We start from the raw sequence: 23431 nt of genomic DNA, 5'->3' as shown, positions 1-23431 counted from the left end.
GTTGCAGAGCACAGGCTCCAGGCGCAAGGGCCTCAGTAGTTGTGGCTCGCAGGCTCTAGAGCCCAGGCTCAGCAGTTGTGGCGCACGGGCTTAGTTGCTCCACGGCATGTGGGATCTTCCCGGACCAGGGCTCGAACCCGTGTCTCCTGCACTGGCAGGCGGATTCTTAACCACTGCGCCACCAGCGAAGTCCCTTAACTCCAGTCTTAACTGTCAAGGATGACCGGAGAAGTTAAACAAGACCTCTACTAAAAAGTTTCTGTAATATTTTAAAAAGGAAGAACGTTCTTTGCCAGTACTCTGATCTGCTGATGTGTAATGTTTTACTCTATAGTTAAAGAATGCGGGTTAAGATGGTATTCTTACTTAGAAAGAAAACTTATTTTTTTGACGACAGTAACCACTCTCTGAAAAAAGTATAATAATACATAAAAAAAAAAGTCCTACAAAATTGTTTTTCTTCAAACACTATCACTACTTGAAACTAGAGGATCTAGTTCCATACCTATATGCTATACATCTCCCTCCACTCAAGTGCAAGCTCCAAGGGAGCAGGGAGCTTTATCTTATTCACTGCTGCATTTTCAGTGCCTAGAAGTGTGCCTGGCACATAGGAGATACTAAAAAAATATTTGTTGAATGAGTGAATGACAATGACTTGGGATTTTCTTCACATGTGGATACAAAAAAAATGAAATAATTTTTAAAATGGTAAAAATGCTCATGAATCAAAACTTTCTACACCTGTGTTTAAGAGAACAATTTCCAAAGTATACACCACACAAAATATTTTCATAGGGACTACAGGCCAATGTGAAGCCTGAAAGAAGACAAAATTTCTACAAGTCTCTCCATTCTTATATTGTCCTTCAAATCTCTGTACTCTGTCATAGTACTTTAGAAGCAGTCACCACATTCTCTTAGGAACCAAATGTTATAAATTTCAGACAAATCTGTTTATGAAGTCTAAAAAAATCCAAAGTTTTAATCTTTTAAAAAATGATAAACATCTCCCATGGAATCCATTTCTTCAGGAAAAATGATCTGTACTGTTTACATCTCCCATTCCCATCCACCCTCTACAAAATATATGTCAATCACATGTGCCAGCTATTATTTAGGGATAATAAGGTTAAAAAAAAACTCTACAAGTTATATTTGCAGGAAGAATTCTTTCCTTTTTATAAAAAGGGACAATTTAAAAATTAATTTTGATAGAGAACCTATAAAATAATCTTCTCCATAAAATATCAAGTTTTAAAAAATCAACAATTTTTTGTTTCCCTTTGAAGTGCACAGAGTAGCTGGCTCTAAAGGTGTGGGTCACTCTAAAGATGTACCTTGTCCATCAGTGTTATCAGAAGTCAAGCCATTAGGGCTGTGCTCTTCTGAGCTTTGCCTGTAAAGTCCTGCACACAGTCTTCTTTCAGCATGCTGCAGTCTGTCATAGCCAGCTTGGGTGCAAAGGAACTCCATCTGCTTTGCCATCACCTTTTCAGGCTGCTAGTAAGTAAAGTGAAAATAAAGTAACTAAAACATTCTAGATTTTTTTAATAGTTTAAAGATGCCAATTTCAGACTGCAGCAAATATATTTAGTAGTCATTAAAATTAGTTCATACTTCATGTGGTATACACGTTCCATAAATATGCACTGATGTCTATATCATCATGTTAAAACACAGAATGTTAGATTTTGTACGAAAGGAAAAAAGCTTTCTGCTCAATTCTGTAAAGAGAATTCCATTCTAGCTCAAAAGCAAAATAACCTTAGCTTTGTTTTCTAAGATACCAAGTCCTTTTAAAGATTTTTTAAAAAAGGAACCTCAGAGCAACAGCAACATCTGTTATAAACTGCTTCTAAAACACAGGGCGAAGTCTTGGCATTTTTATTTTAGGATCTGGCACTACACAAACTCTGATATGATGACAGTATATTTGGGGGAGAAAAGGTGTAAAACGGCTGTCTAGAAGAACAAGACAAACACACCTCCCTCTAAAATTAAGCAATGCAAATTATGCAGAAAAACATCAGTGCCAACGAGGATCTTCACCTTCATCATGGAATGAAACTGCAGTATTTTCCAACCCATCATAAAAAGACATGTTTTAAAGTACACAATTAGTTGGCTGACATATAAATTTATCTCTGCATGTGTTCTCTAAGTCCCTTCTCTATGCACTGCTCTAAATTACCTATGTGTGATAATACCTATGACAGTCAAAGCAGTGATATTCTGCCAAGGAGGTAATAGTCAAAATACACAGATAGGAATCACTGCCATGCTATATAGAAGAGCAATACAAGGCATCTACTATATAAAGTTATATATATGTTACAAACAATCCTGATTCACAGTAGTAAAAATCAATAGGTGAAATATATTAACTCACAGAATAGGATGAAAGCTTATACTATTATTCTGAATCAAATAAACGAATGGATAAAGAAGATGTGACACATATATACAATGGAATATTACTCAGCCATAAAAAGAAACGAAATTGAGTTATTTGTAGTGAGGTGGATGGACCTAGAGTCTGTCATACAGAGTGAAGTCAGAAAGAGAAAAACAAATACCGTATGCTAACACATATATATGGGATCTAAAAAAAAAAAAAAAGGTTTTGAAGAACCTAGGGGCAGGACAGGAATAAAGACGCAGACGTAGAGAATGGACTTGAGGATACGGGAAGGGGGAAGGGTAAGCTGGGACAAAGTGAGAGAGTGGCACAGACATATATACACTACCAAATGTAAAACCGATAGCTAGTGGGAAGCAGCCGCATAGCACAGGGAGTTCAGCTCGGTGCTTTGTGACCACCTAGACGGTTGGGATAGGGAGGGTTGGAGGGAGACGCAAGAGGGAGGAGATATGGGGATATATGTATACATATAGCTGATTCACTTTGTTATAAAGCAGAAACTAACACACCATTGTAAAGCAATTATACTCCAATACAGATGTTAAAAATAAATAAATAAACGAGATCAAAAGGAACCATAACTTCAATTCATTTAAATTTGTAACTAATTAATTAATAAAATTTCAATAAGATTTCTGAGGGGGAAATGTATTTTTCATCCTCTTAACATGAAAACACAAAACTTGGCACTACTAAATCTGACCAAAAGCAGTCACTAGTGAGAAGATCAACAGGAATAAAACTTACAGTACTTTCTAAAAGGCAAAAATGACTTTTTAAAATGTTAATTTCTGTGTACACGATTAAATAACTTAGCAGCAAAAGCACCTGAAGCTACATATTAATTAATTTTGCATTATACATGAATTGAAATGACTCAACAATAGTTACAATGTTGACTATTAATATATTATTGAGAACTAGAACTATTTTATCTCAGAGTTGTATTACACACATAATCAACATGGCTGTTTTCCTGGTATCAAGTTGCTTCTTTCTTAAGTAGAGAATCTGTATTAATTCCTACAAAACTTCAAAGAATAAATAAGTAGCAGATGTCGGGTTCTGCTCACAAAGCAAACTAAACCTAGCTGATACTGCTATCTCACAGATACAGCTGTGGATCAGGTGACATTGTAAAAACAACCAGAAATAAATTCAGTCTTTGGATGAAAGTGAATTTAAAAGTGAAGCTAGTCGAAGCAGCCATTTATTTTTTAACCTACAGATGCTGTTATGAAATAGTAACTGGTGGTTGACGTTACCTGTGAACTAAGAGCAGCGAGTTCCTCACTCTTAGCTTTAGCCTGCTGGAAGAGTGTCTGCACAGAGTCCTGGAAATCTGGAAACCCATCCTGTGGGTCAAAGAATATGTCCTTTTTACTTTAAAATAACCATATTATCAAAAACTCAGAAAATGAAGTAAAGAAATCCACCTTAATCCTATTACCTGAATAATCATGATTAAGATTTTAATGTACAATACTTGATTTCAGTCTCTCAAGGTACAATTACCTTATTTCTACAGTTGTAACCTCAATAAAAACATAAATGAAAAAGATTAAAAGTTTATACATCCACAGTGTTTTACGCTGGAACATAGATTTTATGATCATTGATAATAATGATTATATAACATTTCATCTGGTGGTTTGACAGTTTAATCACTATCTTCATATTGGACATTTAGATTATTTGCCTTATTTTTGGTTTTATGAAAAACACTGCAAAAATATTTTCATGGAGACAGCATTTTCCATAGTTTAGATGATCTAATACAATAGGTTCCCAGAAGTAGAATTAGTACAAAGGGATGAATATTTTTATGTCCTTTACATATGTTACTCAAGGGCCTTTATTGCTTTATTGTATCATAAGCAATATATGACAGTTTTCCTTGCCAGTACTGGGTGTTGTTTTCTTAATTGTAGCCAATTTATACTTTTGTTTTGATAATCAAAAAATTTTTTAGGGCTTCCCTAGTGGCGCAGTGGTTGAGAGTCCGCCTGCCGATGCAGGGGACACGGGTTCGTGCCCCTGTCCGGGAAGATCCCACATGCCGCGGAGCGGCTGGGCCCGTGAGCCATGGCCGCTGAGCCTGTGCGTCCGGAGCCTGTTGCTCCGCGACAGGAGAGGCCACAACAGTGTGAGGCCCGCGTGCCGCAAAAAAAAAAAGTTTTAATTTTGTATACTATAGTTGTATATTACTTATATTTTACTTTGTGACTTCTTCTATTACTATACTATTCAAAAAGACATTCTCCTTTAGAGATTTGAGAAGTACTCAAATCTACCCTCTAGTTTTCTAAAGCTTTATTTTATTGCTTCTTTTGTTTTTAAAATTTAACTCTCTATCCCATCTGGAATTTATTTTGTTATATGTAATGTGGTAAAAATCCAAAGTAAATTCCCAACCTGAATTTCTGCAGAATTCTTCCATGCTGACTTGTGATTTCTCCTTTACCAGTTCAAAGGACAGGTGATAGGGCTTTGGAATTAGAAAGACCTGCACTTGTGTTCCGATTCCACCACCACTTACTAGCTACATGACACTGGATGAGTAACTTAACCTTTCTGAACTTCAGTTCCTTCATATGAATAATAAGATAAGAGAACCTATCTATTAGGGTTGTTGTGAGATAAAGTAAATGAGATATTGCCTTTAGCATACAATAACTGCTGAGTATCAGTGTGTATTCTTATATATTCTTATTTATATGTATTCTTATATTAAATAGTACATTCTTATATTAAACATAAGTATATTCTTTTTTTTTTTTTTTTTTTTTGCGGTACACAGGCCTCTCACTACCTTGGCCTGTCCCGCTGCGGAGCACAGGCTCCAGATGCGCAGCCTCAGCGGCCATGGCTCACGGGCACAGCCGCTCCACGGCATGTGGGATCTTCCCGGACCGGGGCACGAACCCATGTCCCCTGCATTAGCAGGCGGACTCTCAACCACTGCGCCACCAGCAAAGCCCCTAAGTATATTCTTATATTAAGTAGAGTGTACTCGGGGCACTGTACTCCTGCACAACACTGCAACTTAAATTATTTCCGTTTTATACCATACACACACACACACACACACACACACACACACACACGCACGCAAATACGTTTACTAATTTTATCAAGGTTTTTTTTGGCCTGTTTAGTGCTCCACATGAAATTTATAACTACAAACATCATGACAGCATGGTTTTACTAACTTTACTGAAAACTACTCAAGGAACCCTCAAAGACATTGTCATTAACTTCCAAAACGTTTCTCTCCTTGTTTGATAAAGCTGTATATTTGTAGCAAAGGGTGAATAATGAAAAACTGAAGTTGTTATATAATAACAGAGCAGAAAAAGTTGTAATAATAACAAAATATGTACCTTATTTGAAATATGAAACACTGGTTCAAAGATATTCCCCATTGGGGTCTTTTCAAAAAATTATTTCTCCACTGCAAATCTCATGTTTTCAAATACTTCATCTACCAAAGTTCATTTCCTAGGTAATAATTAATTTCCCATTTTTTAAAATCCAAAGACATGAAATAAAATAATTAGAATCAAGAACAAATAAATTTAACATCTTGAAATAGTCTTATGTAGCTCCATGGTGGGTTATACAATCAGCCTTTTTAAATTATTAAAAATAGCCACCTTTCTAGGCCCCTACAAGACCAAGGACCCTGGGCTTAGAGGAATGTATAGAATATAATCATTAACTGAGCTAGAATAAATTTTATACAAGTATATATACTTGAAATCTAAATGAAAAGTTCACTTTTCTTAGTCATTCCATTTTTCTCCTAAGAATTTATTTAGGCCTAAAAATCCAGCTTTATCTTTAACAACCTCTCCTTTAATTTAATTTCTGAAGTTCAGTGAGGTAAGCTAGTAGGAGATTTGGAAAACAACATCAGTAAGAGGAGCTATCATTTTTCAGGTGCCTACAATGAACCAGTTCCTGACTATGTTCTGTAATTTACTTATATTGTCTCATTTAATCCTCACACAAACAACCCTGGGTTTCCCTCATTTTACAGCTACAGAGATTAGCTTCAAAACCTATGCTAAAATCACAAAATCCCTGAGTTGCCACCTTTATGAGACTCACAACAGTAAGTAGAGGCATTTCTTTTATTTCCTTTACTTTAGAAGACAGATCCAAAAAAATATTGCTGTGATTTATGTCAAGGAGTGTTCTGCCTGTGTTTCCTTCTAGGAATTTTATAGTATCCGGTCTTACATTTAGGTCTTTAATCCATTTTGAGCTTATTGTTGTATATGGTGTTAGAAAATGTTCTGATTTCATTCTTTTACATGTAGTTGTCCAGTTTTCCCAGCACCACTTACTGAAGAGACTGTCTTTCTCCACTGTATAGTCTTGCCTCCTTTCTTGTAAATTAATTGGCCATAACTGTGTGGGTTTATTTCTGGGCTCTCTATCCTATTCCATTGATCTGTGTGTCTATTTTTGTGCCATTACCATACTGTTTTGATTACTGCAGCTTTGTAGTATAGAACTATCATATGACCCAGCACTTCCACTCCTGCTTATATATTCGAAAGAAACAAAAACACTAATTCTAAAAGATACATGCACCCCAATGTCCATAGCAGCATTATTTACAATTGCCAAGATACAGAAGCAACCTAAGTGTCTACCAACAGATGAATGGATAAAGAAGATGTGGTATATATATACAATGGAATATTACTCAGCCATAAAAAAGAATGAAATTTTGCCATTTGCAGCAACATGGATGGATGTGGAGAGCATTATGCTAAGTAAGTCAGACAGAGAAAGACAAATACTGTGTATCACTTATATGTGGAATCTAAGAAAATATAACAAACTAGTGAATATAACAAAAAAGAAGCAGATTCATAGATATAGAGAACAAATTAGTGGTTACCAGTTGGTGGGGGCATAATATAGGGGTGGGGAGTAAAGGTACAAACTCTCAGGTATAAGACAGACTCAAGGATGTATTATAAAACACGGGGATATAGCCAATATTTTATAATAACTCTAAATGGAAAGCAACCTTTAAAAACTGTATAAAAAATTATTTTTAAATAAATAAAAAAAAATTCTTTAAGAAAATTTTTAAAAATGCAGATAACCACAGTACCCAGCTAACTTCACAACAATTTTAAAGAAGCAAAAAATTCTTGAAAAACACTCAGCACAATGCGTGGCATGCAGAAATTAACCCAATAAATGTTTGTTACGGATACTTATTAAGTTAACCCAAAAAGCCAACAGATTTAATCAGAGTAAAACAATAGCATGCTGTGATATTACTATATCTCTGTGATACAGGGGGAATAAGATAAATTTTAGAAATATTTACATAGTATAGATATCTTAGAGAATGAGCTAGGCATTTAACACTAAAACTACCAAGAGAATATTGACTATATTGGTGGGGAACTATTTTAGTGAAAAAACAATGGAAATCTAGAAACACTTGTTTATTCACTCAATCTTGTTTGCCTAACAGGTTCTATCCTCTGAACTCAGTGATGGGGATACAATGACTCCTGCCTTCCTGACAAATACAGTGTAGAAAGGGAAATGGACAAAGAGATCCAGAGCACAGGGGAGTCACTGTGTCAGGGAAGGCTTCCCAGAGGGCATGATGTCTTGGCTGAGACTTGAAAGAAAAGAGATCTCTAGGGAAAGAGAACAGCTTTATATAAAGGCCTAGAGGCAAAAAGAACAAGATACCCTTGAGAAACTGGAAAATACTTAATACGGTAATATAGGTAACACAGGGAATACACTAAGAGGGAGTGGTCTGAGAAGCTGGAAACCCAGGGCCAAATTCTATGAGGCCTTGTAAGTCATGTTAAGAATTTTAAATTTTATCCTAAATGCAAACAGAAGCCCTTGAAGGTCTAGGGAAAAGACTAATCAGATCTGCATTAGAAAACCCAATCAGAATGAGATGGGGATAATGTACTGGGGGAGGGGGGTCCAGGATGGTGGTTAGAGGGCTGTAGTGAAGACAGAGACTAGTGGCCTAGTCCCACACAATGGCAGATGCAACAGAGAAACACATGAATTCCTGAGATATGGCTTAGGCAACTGGGAGTTTGGTGATAACATTCACTAGAATCAGAAACTCAAGACCAGGAGGTTTGAGGAGAGAGCAGAAAGTTGATGAATTTCGTTGGGGACATATTGAGTCTGATCTGCTGCTGGTGAGACCTCTGGTAGGCAGATGCACTGATTCTGGAACCTGGGGTAAGGTCAGGGCTGGAGAGTTCCAGCCCATCAGGCCCTGAGTGGAGTGAGCCCAGGCCAGAACCCCCAGGAGCTCGAATATCTCAATATTATCTTTGATGGAGCTTGCAGAAGGAGAAAGGAGTGATCTAATCTTCTCATGTTAGGAACCAGAAGTGTAATCTCAGGCAAGAAAGTTAACCTCATTATTTCCAGTGTTCCCAGTTTTTAAATGGAGATTAAAACATAGCTTAACTGCCCAACGGAGATTTGTGGGGATAAAATAAAGTAATGCAAATAATAAAGCTTGAAAAAGTATACACTGCTATACAAATATATGGCGGCACCATTATTAGGATTATTAACCATGAGAATATTGAAAAGCCGGAAGGGGGAACGTCAAGCTCTACATGCGAAAGTTTTTAGAAAATGGACACTGCTCCATCATTAATAAAGAGAAATACAAGCATGCAATAAGAAATAAATAACAACAAATAACACAGATCAGTGGTCTCTCTGCAACTGGGAACATTACTATTCCGATTTTCTCTCAATCTTTGACAGTTCATCGTGGATGGGAAGACTACTGGACTAAGTAGCTATCACTTCATGACATATAAAGTAGGTTTGTACCCCAAAATATATGACTTAGAAATAAAAGTGAGAACATTCCCAAGAAAATGGTCTCTTTCACATTATGTTTGCTACAGGACTCTTTTGATATGTCTCTGAAGCTTTTTTCCCAGGAACCAGCTGTACCATGCTATGAGCAATTTATCTTCTTGTCATATTCTTGGCTGCTGCCATTAATCACAGTGTTCCCTTACGAGACTCTGAGTCTAAGCACTGAGAAAATAAAAGATAGAGGGTGGGATGCTGTTCATGACCTAATTAATTACTCTCATCACATTGGTCTCCACCCCCATTCCTCCTCATCCTTTCCACCAAACACTATCAAGTTGCTTTAAAACCACTGCTTAGCTATCTTTAAAACAACTTGTTCCAACAGATGTTCTCGGCCTCACACGTGCATTTTCCCTTTCTCTACTCACACTTTCTATATGAATAGCAGATTGTAATGCTTCTGTTTTTCTGATCCAGAGGGGAAGAGTCTACATCAAATTAGACCAGCTTTCTTTTCAACAAGCTTAGTAACAGCGTAGGTGGGTATTCTGACCCTCTTCCCTCCCCCTTCCTCACTCTGCCACCCTCAACCCACTGGAACTGCTAGCAGATGTTTCCTCTAAGTCTTTCTTTTTCAAGCCCCGATTCTCTGACTTTCTGGTCTCTATTAACAAACTTCATTTCTTTCATCCAGTTATCTCTGATTGCTTTGCACTCCCAGCCCACACAGGATGAAGGATGCTGTCACCTCTCATCTCTTTACCTAGTCTCCAGCAATTTCAGTGAACGAAGAAAACTGACAGACGAGAAATGAACAGTAACCGTCCATTTAGTCAGCTACCATCGCCAGGGCTGAGACTGGTTGTTTTACACACCCTTCCTCTCTTCTAATACTTATTATACTGGAGGCAATGACAGGGTTTATTCATAGGAGATGTTCTTGATGAAAAAGAAAAAATATCAACTGAATCCACTTATAACTAATTTTAAAAAAACTGAGAGGAAGACAAGAGAGCCAAGGACTTTGGCTCTTGATTTTTCATCTCCTTTAGTAGTCAAGCCATCTTAAATATGTTCTGTCACAGGTAGAGTATAAATAAGTCAAACTAATTTTTATTGATTTACTGTTTATCTTCCCAACAAACTGTTTTGCTTCATTGTAAAAAATAAGTATGTCAAATGGTGATATCTTATATTTAAATACATTTTGTCACTTATATTGTTAAATTTTCTACTCAAAATGTATAATCGTTGGGCTTCCCCGGTGGCGCAGTGGTTGAGAGTCCACCTGCCAATGCAGGGGACACGGGTTCGTGCCCTGGTCCGGGAAGATCCCACATGCCACGGAGCGGCTGGGCCCGTGAGCCATGGCCGCTGAGCCTGCGCGTCCGGAGCCTGTGCTCCGCAACGGGAGAGGCCACAACAGTGAGAGGCCCGCGTACCGCAAAAAAAAAAAAAAAAAAAAAAAAAAAAAAGTATAATTGTTAAACTTCCTTGCATTAGAAAATAACTGTGATTCTTTCCCCCTTCTTCAAAGACTACCAATCCTGTGCACACTTTGCCCTTCTTACCATACTAGCAGGAGGAAAGGTATAATCCGGATAGCGTTTTTCACACCTAAGATGCTCTGTGAATGCTCATGAGCACCCAGGAGAGTGGTATTGCTTTGAAGTTTAGAAGTCAGACCTAGATTTGAAGCCCTGGCTCTGCCACTGCAATGTAGAAAGTTGGGCAGGTTACCAAGCCCTTTCTGAGTCTCTCCTTGGCTGTAAATGGAAATCATAAAGCCTCCAAATAGAGTAGACAAGGTCTGTGATAATTTCAAATGCCTAGCATGGACAGGCATACAACAGGTTCAATAAAAACAGTTATTTCAAAAAAAGAAAACAGTTATTTCTACAACTGACCCAGAGCTGGATTTGAGGCCTCTGATCAAAAAGAAAAGAATAAGCGTAATCCATTTGCAGTTTAGCTGAAAGCAGATTCACACAGAAGGTTGTATTCCAGGTGGACAAGCTATTCATCTAGCCTCAGTAGCCCCAAACCTCACGTACTGACATATAGGGCTAAAGAGGCTTTCCTTAGGGCTGCATTCCAAATGACAGGCTACCCTAATAAGGCCTCCCAAAGTTAGCAGGCTTTTTCCTCTGTGACTATCTCATATATTCTAGGAACTATAAAGTTCAAAATCTCTACGTCTTTTAATGTCTTACATGCCCTGTAGGAAGGAGCACTATTCAAGGACAAGAGATTATCCTGAGTACTTCACAACATATATACTGATATTAAACAACGACAACAACAATGACAATCAAATAAATAGTTAACTATCCTTAGGGCAGGAACAACCTACTATATAATAAGAAGAGAAAAATATGACAAGGATTTTAAAATTTCATTCCACCCAACCCTTCACAAACATCAGGAAAATACATCATTTAGCAATAAGTAAACAACTACTGAGCTTGAACAAAGCACTAATTTTTTTTAGTGTATACTCATGCACTGAAAACGGCATACAAGAAAACGTTTCTCTTTCCTTTACACGTCTCTTTTGAGTTATTTCTATTTCATCTACTGGACATGACATCTCTTTTTGTTCTCTGATCTTAAAAATGATCTGTTTAAGATTGAAAAAACTTAGCAACTTGGCATGTATGCTCATTGGTTGCTGTCAAGGATTTTGGAAAAATAAAGATGAGAAGGAAGAGAAAAAAGGACTCATTAATTTGAGCCTAGTAATTAGGAATCTTATACTGCTTTACAATGGGTTAAGTTTATTTTTATATTACTTTTTCTTAATAGAGAATTAATAAGCTAAGAATCACAAAACAAATAATCAAATAAGACAAACAGTATGTTCAAAGAATTCTAAAATCTTTGTAGTTTTACTTATGACTGTCTTTTGTGTCAGCCACATATTCTGGACAAACTGGTCTCATTGTTCTCTAAACACACAGAGTATTTTCTTACCTCTGTGTCTTTGCCCATGCTAGTCTTTCTTTGCAACTCCCCTCCGCCCTCCACCCCACATCCCTACCTTCTGAAATCCTATCCTTCTTTTAAAACCCAGCTCAGATGGTATCTCCTCAATAAAGCCTCCTCTAATCTCTCCTCATGCCAGAAATTCTCCTCCTCCCCAGTACACACACAGAAGGTAGACATAAATAAAGCACTAACGCTTGGTGAAAAATCTTCTTAGGGGAGTAGTAACCCTATACGACCCATACTAACTACCTCAGTATCAGCTTTCACAACCAAATGAACAGCTCCAGTATCTCGAATTTGACTTAGAGTATACCACAAGGGAATTTAGACAGCATTTATGCCAATATTGTGTATTTTGCAAAGGATTACACAATACACTATATACATGTGTAGGTACACACACATGTATAACACACACATTTTGCAGATATTGATGCTCTGCAAAACACAAACTTTTTAAAAAACTAAGCAAAAACAAGACAAAATTAAAACAAACCAACAAAAGTAAACTACTGTCCTAAATTCAAAGCTAAAGTCGCTATTCATTTCTGGGAAACAAAATCAAGAGTTTAGTATAAGAACATTTACAGACACCTGGGGTTGATTAGTCACTTGTCTATTTAGGAAAGGTTAGAATTGTTATTCACAGAAAAAAGAAACACTGATTATCTTAATTCTAAATCTGCAGCTGTTCAAATGGCTTTGTGATGTCTATTAAAGTAACAAACTAATCATATAGAACTATAATTCAGTTATCTCTAGTGGAATATAAAGGACTAGAAGGGTCACATCTAATGCTATAACCTAACATTGTGAGCTCCTAAAAAGAAACTCACAACACTGTAACTGGATACACGAAACAACTTGTTTACATTTCAGATCAGGGCCATTGAGAGGGTCAGAAAGACTTATCAACACAGCCTAACAAGAAAACACTATAGCTCCAAGAGTCCATGAGATTCATGATTTCAAACTTCAATGTTCACTAGTGACCTCTGAAGCTAGACAAACCAGGGCTTAAATGTGAGAACAGCTTGAGTCATGATGACATGGAGAGCCAATGGTGAGAAAGAGAGGCGAACGTAATTTCTAACCTAGTAGCTGCCTGCCTTTACTGGACATTGGGTAGGTTTTGTACCTTCTTTCCTCTAAATCCTCCAATGGCACATGCCTTTTAGCAGTTTCTTTGTTTATCCAATTTCCCTTTCAGTGGTAGAGTCACTAACAGCTAAATCCACAGGGATACTCTCTTACTTATTATCTTGAGATGCAACAGGAGAAAACTATTTCACTAGTTAGCTCTTTCAATGGCCTTAGATCATTTCAATAAATTTTCTGAGTGGTATCTGAGGCTAACCCATCTTCAACATCATTCCAGAGTTAACAGTGAGATAGATTACAAATATAAGCACAATTTTTAACAAGGTGCTCGTTTTGGACAACATTTTTCTCTTCTTTGAGAACCACTGCTTGGGGCTAAAGCTTTCAGAAGTCAAAGATGTTTACCCATGGCCATTCATCATTTCACCTAACAGATTTTATTAAGTTCTATTAAGTGCAAGGCACTATTATAAACTAAGTAAAAGTAGTAGATAGACAGATAAGAGCTCTATTGTCATCTAATGGGGCAGACCAATAATAAATTGAAAATAAATATATAATAGTTTCAGAAACTGGTAAGTGCTATGAAAACAAAACAAGCCAGGACAAAGAGCCTTAATGTGATGTTGGGGTAACAGTGCCTCTTTAGAAAGGGAAGCAGGGAAGTCAGAGAAAACTCTGCTATGAGCTGAAGCCATGTGAAGATCTACAGAAAGATCTACAGCGGAGGAACAAACAGAGAGGGCTGAGGCACAAATGAGTTTGACGTGTTCCAGGAACAGAAAGTCGGTCAGTGGAGCTGGGACACAGTAAGAATGGGGAAGTGTGGTAGCAGATGGGGTTAGATGCAAGCCAGAGTCAGATCATGCAGGGTCTTAGATGCCTCAGGAAAAAGCGTAGATTTTATTCTAGGCACAGTAGAAAGCCACTGGAAAGACTGAAGCAAGAAAAGGGATTTATGTTTTTAAAAGATTAACTCTGGCTTTGGTATAAATGAAAGATTATTACATACAAACAGATGCTACTAACAAATTACTAGTAAGAATAATTTGATGATGGAAATTTAGGGTAGTTAAACATAGCTTGTTTTCTTTAACTTGAAATTAAATAATGAATGGCTAAGAGCACCGACCGCTATCCCCCACCCAAGAAAAAAAGGAAGGAGTTTCCTGACTTCAAATTTCTGCTCTGTTGCAGACTGGCCTTTAAAAAAGTATTCAATCCAAATTAAGGAGCAGTCATTCTGAAACCAGTTCTGAGAGCCCTAAGAAAAACACATTTTTCTTGCTCAACTCACCTTACGACTCGCAGGTCTGAAATCAGGACTGCCTCAACCATGATCCCCTAAAAGAGGCTTTTAATTACAGTAAAGTCCCCATAACTTGCAGCTACTAAATTGTCACTTCTCTCAGATATTTAATATAAAGAAATTAAACCTTAGCTCCTCTCAGTCTATTTGATAAGATGACTAATGATGTAAATAAAATTATAAAAGGAATAGTTTAACCAGTAAAGAGTTTTAAATCTGTAAGAAACATCTATTTACAAATCAACCTTTGATAAACTGACTGGACATGAAGCTTATCATTGTTGTTTCCTTCTAAGAACTTTCTGAGTATCTTAGTTCAAATTACTATAGATACTTCAAAGCAACCAAATTCTATATAATTTTTAAGATTCTACAATTCACATTTTCTCATTAGTTGATGGGACCATTCTTTTTTTTTAGTTTGAACTAGTAAGCAAACATTATTAGCATAAGAAAATATAATACATAATCATACCTCCACTTTAATTCTCTTCGGGGATAATTCATCTCTTTCTCCACATTTTGATCTGAGGGGAATGGGGGAGAGAGAAAAACTTGAGAAGGTAACAAATTTTTTCTAAAGGCACCTCAATCTATAAGCTTCCACCAAAACATATAACCCTGGAGCCCTGCCACCAGAAATAAGACTTCATAATGAACATTAAAATAGTGAAAAAGAGACTTTTTATCATTTCTAAATTAACGTTGGGGAAAAATAGGCAGACACAGTTATATTACACATTTTAAAATTATTGCACACTACCTAAGAATGCCTCACACAGAAAGTACTCAATAAGTATTAATGAGTACCACATAATGAAAAAGGAAAAAAATCAAGGAGGACTGTATTCCATGACACCCTTCATGGATCAGTATAATTTAGGATAAAATGAAAAAAAAAATGGCCATTTAAGACAAATGCTTAAGGCTACATGAGATTAAAATGCATTTTGTCTATCAGAACTATAAATGCATTTTCCCTGGACCTAGGGATCCCTCTGCTGGGAATCTCTCCCACAGAAGCACCTACATATACATGAAATATAACTGTCAATTAAACGATGGCAAGTCATAAATTTTAAGTTATACCTCAACTTGAAAGATGTTAAAATGTGGAAAAATACACCTCAGAATCAACAAAATATGATATGTATGATGTTATTTACTGTGGTATTACTTATAACGGCAAAAGACTAGAAACAACTCAAGTATCCATCAACAGGGGACTAGTTAAATGAATCATGGTATATCCACACAAGGCAGTATCATGCAGCTGTATAAAATAATGAGGAAGATGTATATGTACTAATATAGCAAGATCTCCAAGACACGTTAAACTAAAAGCAAAATACAGAATAATATAGACACATGCTACTTATTGTTTTTTCAAAAAAAGGTATAAGTGAGAAAACATATTTATATTTATTTACATGTGCATAAACAAACACTGGAAGGATGAAAAAGAAATTAATAAAAACTACCTACAATGAGAAGAGGAACAGAGTAAAAAGAGACAGAAATGAGAGTGCAACTTTTTTGCATTAGCTTTATACATAGTTTTGGCTTATAAATAATGTAAAAGTCTTGTGTATTTTAAAATGATTTAACTTTAAAAACATATAAATGTAAATAAACACTACAAAAAATAACTAAAAGTTGTTGAAAGCAGTCGCCTCTGGGTCGTAGTATTCAGAAAGAAGGGGGATGGAGCAGGGGAACTGCTGAGTTTCGTGATAAGCCTTGTGTACTATGTGACTTCATAAATCATGTACACGTACTACTTTGATTAAAGAAAATTATTTAAGTAAAGCAGTCAGAAAGAAAATACTGTATAATACAGTGAAGAAAACAAAGTCACAAAAATCAGCTCTTGATCACTCAACTCAAAAAGAATCTTGTAAATAATCCTATACTATTGCTGTGTATTCTTATCCTGTTCATTTATTTTGCATAATTTTACTTGTTCCCAGTTTGTAAGTATATGGGCTCTTGAGATAGGACAGACAACAAAGCTGCTGTGAGCTGGGGAAAATAATGGTGATGACAGCAAGTGCCTGTATCGGTGGTTTTCAAACTTGAATATACACAAGAATCATAGGAGATGCTTGTGAATGTTTGGACTCTAAGGCTCCATCCCCAGAAAATGTGATTTATTAGAGCTGGAAAGGGTGCTCAGGATGTGTTTTGTTTTTTTTTAAACACACACTCAGTCACACTAATGCATCTCCTCCGAGAAGCAGTGGTAAGCACAACCAATGGTGCACTGGAAATCAGGGTCCATGTGGAATAAGTGAACAAAATCAAAATGGTCTGCTATCTATAGACAATGCTTAGGCTTCAAGTGAGGATAAGATGAAAAATAATAAGGTATGTTTACACTGAATTTTAAAATCACCACTGCTTTTCAACATGGGGTTTTTTATTTCAAACACATGTTCCATATTGCCCTTGCTAGTAACCTAGTATTTTCCAATTTTCCTTTAAATACTGGGCAATGGAGTCTTTTTATCTATTCAGCTAATCTCATTAGATCGCAGACACCTTGCAAAAGGAAACACGTTGCTTCCACAGAGAGTTCAACAAGTTCATGTAGTTGGTAGGGTATACAAATAGGTCTATAAATGATGACTAACTAAATCCCATCATCACACTCAAAACCAAAGAAAGCATCTGTGTGAGAGAAGAATGTCGAGAACCACACCAAACCAATGCTATAGTCCTAGGGAACTATCTTTCAAAAGACAATAAAAGAGGATCAAACAAATCAATGAAAACCACTTCAGCAATAATGTTTTGAAAAGCCACTTCACTGTTTAATCTTATAGAACTATAATCACACTTCAACTTTTTCAGATATGCTTATATTCTATCAACGGATGGTGTTTCAAGCTCTACTTCTAACAAACAATGCAAAAATACTGCCAATTAGTTAAACACTTACTTGGTGGTTCTGTAAGTATATTTATAGGTGACCTCTCGAGAAATCTGCCTAGCCAGGGCAAACAGTTCATCTCTTCTTGTCAGTAGAGCGTTATCCTTCACACAAAGCTGAGCAGCCGCTTCATTAACAGTGAGCTGCATGTTCAAAACAAAGTTTTGAAAATTATAAACATTTTTATTTCATCAATACAGAAAATGTTTCACTTAAGAACATAAGAAGTCACATCATTATATAATGAAATCATAATTTACGAAAATCAGGTTAGCCTGTACTCCTAATTAGTCCTACTGCCTAACTTCAGAAGCAAATCAAGTTATCTACATCTCTCAGAACTTGAACTAATCAAAATAGTCATCTTGGTTTTATTTATTTATATGCTTTATTTTTGTTTAAGTAGGAGAGTTTATAGAAAATAAGCAAAATAAAAAGTTAAAAATGTTCTGCATCTTATTTTGCTTATGAGAAACCAAGGGATATGATTTTATGATATGCTGATAATATTTCCTTAACTACAAATGAGTATACATGGTCTTACAGATATTTTTTTTTTTTTTTTTTTTTTTGCGGTACACAGGCCTCTCACTGTTGTGGCCTCTCTCGTTGCAGAGCACAGGCTCCGGACGCACAGGCTCTGCGGCCATGGCTCATGGGCCCAGCCGCTCCGCGGCATGTGGGATCTTCCCGGACCGGGGCACGAACCCGTGTCCCCTGCATCAGCAGGCAGACTCTCAACCACTGCGCCACCAGGGAAGCCCCAGATATTTTTTTTAAGGTGAACTGACATGAAAATTCTTAGGAAGAAATAAAAAACAATTTTAGTTAAGTATTTATAAAATCAGTAAAAGATAGCATTATCACAAATGAGGGTTATAATGGAAAATCAAGGTCTTGGAGTCACTAAATCTCTAAGATTCATCTAATTCAACTCTTTCATCTAAGTGCTAAATATTGCCAATATAGAGTTGCTAGTTGACCAAACACCTGTACTAAAATTTAAAATATCAAAGGTTATCCTAAACTGAAAATCTATAATTTGTTTACTAGACTACAAAATGTTTTTCACATAATTTTGTCAACTTAAATAGATGTAAGTAAGGAACTGCCAAGAGGTATATCAGGCTTTTTTAAAAAGCAAGAAACATACTCATTCCAGGCATGATTGACGGCAAACTGATGGGATGTGATGGCAGAGAGACCTAGGACGAGTCTTGCTCCGTCACTTACCAGCTGTGTGATTTTGGACATGTAAAAACTTCTCAGAGCCTCAGTTTTCTCAGAGGCAAAATGGGATAATATCACTACCTCCAAGGACTGTAACAAGAAGTAAGTGAGAAGACAGCTGGCACAAAGTTGTTGTTAGTATTAGTTCTCGTTTTCCTTTGACAAAGAATCAGGCATTTACCTTTCTCCCTACCCAGTTATCCCACTTTATTCACAGTTTTTCTTATTTAAAATTTTTGAAAATACAGAGAAGCAAAAGAAAATGAATGCAGCATGCAGTCCTTCCATCCAGAATGACTATTAATATTTTAATGCATATTATTCCAACATTTCTCTGTGTACATATATACATGTGAATGTAGATGTGTAACTTCCTTTCCTTCACTTACGTATGCTGCATTTTTTACTTTTTCATATATTAAGGCAGAGACTTGGCTTGTTTACAACAGTATCTGGCATGGTTAGTAAGCTTAATAAACACTGATTGACTGATGAATGAATTTAAATATCCTGTACAATGTAATTTTTACTACCTAGACATGTAATATTACATTGTAGAAAATAGCAATATATTATTTAAATCAACCTCACTCTGGACATTACCCTCATTTTTCATGTACTACAAAGAAAGCTGCAAAGAGCATTCTTTGTGCATCTTTACACACATATTCAGTTATTTACTTGGAATAAATTAGTACAAAGAGACTTCTTGGTCACAGAATATACTAAATTTTAAGAGATTTACATATTTCATCAAATTTCTCTCCAAAAAAATTGTTTCAAATCTTAATGCTACCAACAATTATATGAAGAGTTCACTTCCCAGAATCTTGACCAACACTGGCTGTTATCTAAAAGCTTTACCAATCTGATGTATTTTCAATGACTTTTGGTTATAATTTGCATTTCTTTGGCTATAACACTGAAATTTTTATGTTTTTGACTTATTTTAAAATCTGCTTGCTCATGGTAGCTGCCTGTTTCTTCTATTGCACTATTTTGTTTCTTAGGGACTTAAGGAATTTGTTATGTATGAAGAGCATTAACTCTTCATATGTAGTGGTCTTGTTTTTTTATTTTTTCATAGTTTGTCATTAGCCCTATAGTTTTGTCTTGAGTGCTATGCACAGAAGCTCCCTTCTTACCCTAATACATATAAATGTTCTCCTATAATTTAGTCTAATGGTTTTATTTTTTTCCACATATTTACTCCATCTAGAATGTGTTATGGTATGCAGTATATGGTATGATATAGGTATCTAATATCCTCCTCCCCAGATTTCCAACTGTAGGTTACACTGGCTTATTCTCAAATACAGGCATACCTCATTTTATTGTGCTTCGCTTTATTGCACTTTGCAGATACTAATTTTTTACAAATTGAAGGTCCGTGGTGACCCTGTGTTATCAGATGATGGTTAGCATTTTTTAGCAATAAAGTATTTTTTAATTAAGGTATGTACATTTTTTTTAGACATAATGCTGCTGCACACAATACACTACAGTATAGTGTAAATATAACTTTTATATGCACTGGGAAACCAAAAAAAATTTGTGTGTCTCACTTTATTGTGGTGGTTTGGAACCAAACCTGCAATATCACCAATATGCTTGTAATGCGGCTACTGGCAACAAGGTTACAATAAGCCCAGGCTTCTTATTTTAAACCCATAACTGAATATAAAAACATAATAGGAGGAATTTATTTTCAGCTTTCTCCCCTCCTCCTAAAGAATCCTCAGTAGATCAATTTCTTCCCTAAGTGCTTTTGACAGGCACAATGTTACAGGAGTTAAAAGTAAAACATACTTCAAGGAATAATCTCCTAAATAAATTAACTTCAATTTCAGCTTAGCAGTAGCTACAATAACCTTGAAAGATCCTTCTCAAGTTGCTTTTTATGTAGCTGTTTCTCTTTTGTACTCATAAATCTAAATTAGTATGGAGAAATTCTGATTGTCAGTAAGATATTTGAATTGACCACATTCAGAGGTACCAGCTCATTCAAAACTGCAGAAAATAAAACAATATTCTAAGATTCCTTCCATCATCCTACCAGAAACCAAGAAAAAAAACATAACACAATCTTTGTGACTGAATTCAGGCTCCAACAGACGGAAAAACTATACTGAACTCTCCAGGCCCTCAGAGAGCCTTCTGGTAGAAAAACTGAGGCTGGAGAAATAATTATAGCTCACCCCAAGCTGTAACATGAAGCTGATTCATCAAGCTTTCCCCTCAAAAATGTATTTTCTGTATCTTCTCGATTTCATGCTCCCAGTTGCTAATAATTAAATCAATAACTATTATGATATATTTTAAATAGAAAAATGATACAAATACTCCAAAACCAGTAGTCATTCACTGCAGCACCAAGCTAGCTTTTTAGAAGTTTTAAGTTTCTAATTTTGTTAAAAGTATAAAATAAGATATTCTCCCTCATTGGTTTACTTACTTCCTCCACTTCCTCCTTTCATGGCTAAAAATACCAAAATTCCATTCATATCTTCATGTAAAAGATTTCTTAAAGTTAACTTTCTATTATTTTTAACTAGATTTTAAAACTTTCTCTACTGGTAGTTATAATCTTTAACAATCAAATGATTGTGACTTTCAATTAAGTTTCAAGTAAGTGTTAGCATAAAAATACTACATGAATGCTGTGTGATAGGGATGTGTGATAGGGAAGCTCTAAAGGCAATCAAGACTTTCATTTCTAGCACAGGGAGGGCTAGGTACCATGACTGGCCCCTCTCACATTTCTCACAGGAAAAATGTTGGCTAAAATAGAAGGAAAAAATATCTTAAATGCATCAATAAGCCAGCAAGACAGTAAGAACGATTCAGGCCAAAATGAATGAAGACAGTATCTCAAAGGAGTAAGTTGAGGACAGTTGCTAAACCAGATGAACTTCAATCTTTACACCCTCACTGGGCTGGTGACTGTGGGAAGAGAATAACAGGAAAAGCCGAGTATCCATCAAAGGTGAGGCTGAGGAGTCTATGAAAAACAATACGAAAGTACTACAGCCTGATGCAAGACAGAATTAGAAATATACCCATACCCCACAGGAGAATGCAAGGAGAATTACCTGTCTTTAACCTTGTTACTAAATGGGAGAGAACAGAAGATACTCTCCTGAGATTTCATAACCCCAAATCAGCTCTTCACATGGATTTTCAGCCCTAATTCACACTAAACAGCCTGAGAATTAATTTTCATAGGGTCCCAGAGTTGTTATGTGCAGCGTACAGGTGCCTGGTAGAAGCAAAAACAGCCTCTAGGAGAATCCATTTTCTTCCTAAGGCCTCAAAACATTTCCACAGTTCCAAGAAATATGAGTTCATAGACAGAAATCATAAAACATCCAAAGAAACAAGGAACCAAAAGTAAAAACCAGCAGAAACAACAGACAGCAGAAACAGACCCTCAAAGATTTCATTTAAAGAAATAAAAGGAGTTGAAAATATGACTAAAGAGTAATATAGTAAAAATGACTAAGAAAAATTGAGAAGTCAGAAGGAGAGAAGAAATTGGGGCACGGTAAAACAGAAGATTTCAAAAGCAGACAATAGTCAGATAACCACTGGCTTCTAAACACAACAATGAAAGCCGAAGGCCAAGGAAATGATATCTTCAATTACTAACAGAAAATAACTGACAATATAGAATTTGATACCCAGAATAAGTAGCAATTAAGAATGAGGGCAAAATAAAGATATTTTCCAATGGGGTGAGGAAGGACAGAGTTTGCTATCAGTAGGCCTTCATTAAGAAAATTCTACATAATGCACTTCAGGCTAAAGGACACTAATTCCAGATGGTAAATCTGAGATATAAAGAGGAGGAAGGGAAGAAATACAAAATAAAATAAAGGAAATAAATTCAAAACATCAGTCATTATAATAAATGTAAATGGACCAAATGTTGCAGTTAAAAGACAAGGAATGTAAGAGAATTTTTTAAAAATCCAATTATTGGTATTTACAAGAGATGTATCTAAAACATGGATTCAGAAAGACTAAAAGTAAAAGGATGGAAAAAAGAAGTAACAAGAAATTACTAACAAGAAGAAAGCATATGTACTTATATTAATATCAAACAAAAAAGTTTTTTAAAACTAAATGCATTATTAAAGATTAATAAGGTTGCTGCATAGTACATAGAGAAATAGACAACTCCACAATCAGAGTAGGTGATTTTCACACACAACTCTTAGCTACTGATAGAGCAAGCAGACAAAAAAAAAAAAAAAAACAGTCTATAGAAGGTTTGAGAAACAGTTAATAAGCTTGTTAAAACAGACACATACAGAACACTCTACCAACAACTGCAGAAGCACTTTAAAAACACTGACCACATACTGGGCCATAACTCATATCTCAACAAATTTTAAAGGGCTGGCATCATACAAACCATGTTCTCTGACCACAATGTAATTCAGTTAGAAATCACTGGGAAAAAGAATAAAGGAAAAACCCCCTCATATTAGGAAATGAAAAAAACTTCTTAATAACTCATGGATTAGAAAAGAAGTCATAAATAAAAAGAGAAATAATCAGAATTAAAAAATAATAAAATAACCACATA

The 23431-nt window shown here is 35.9% G+C and overlaps 1 protein-coding gene across 3 annotated transcripts in view; it reads right to left on the bottom strand.

Annotated features, from left to right (window-relative positions):
• The window catches only part of NAB1 (NGFI-A binding protein 1), a 44707-nt gene that overhangs the window by 4929 nt on the left and 16347 nt on the right, over window positions 1-23431 (bottom strand). For 2 of the 3 annotated variants that reach the window (XR_014326291.1, XM_082841859.1), the window contains exons 3-6: window positions 17620-17753; window positions 15154-15205; window positions 3691-3780; window positions 1341-1503 (exon numbers count right to left, since the gene is read on the bottom strand). Coding sequence is in view for 2 of the 3 variants with exons in the window: in XM_082841859.1 (XP_082697985.1) it covers window positions 1341-1503; window positions 3691-3780; window positions 15154-15205; window positions 17620-17753 (439 nt within the window). In the remaining variant the exon portion in view is untranslated. The remainder of the gene's footprint in view (window positions 1-1340; window positions 1504-3690; window positions 3781-15153; window positions 15206-17619; window positions 17754-23431) is intronic. The other variant, XM_082841860.1, reaches the window with a different exon arrangement.

The sequence above is a fragment of the Leucopleurus acutus genome, assembly GCF_964270905.1.
Source record: "Leucopleurus acutus genome assembly, chromosome: 6".
NCBI classification, from domain to species: Eukaryota; Metazoa; Chordata; class Mammalia; order Artiodactyla; family Delphinidae; genus Leucopleurus; species Leucopleurus acutus.
Note: the sequence above shows the minus strand (reverse complement) of the source record. Positions and strands in the feature narration are given on the sequence as shown.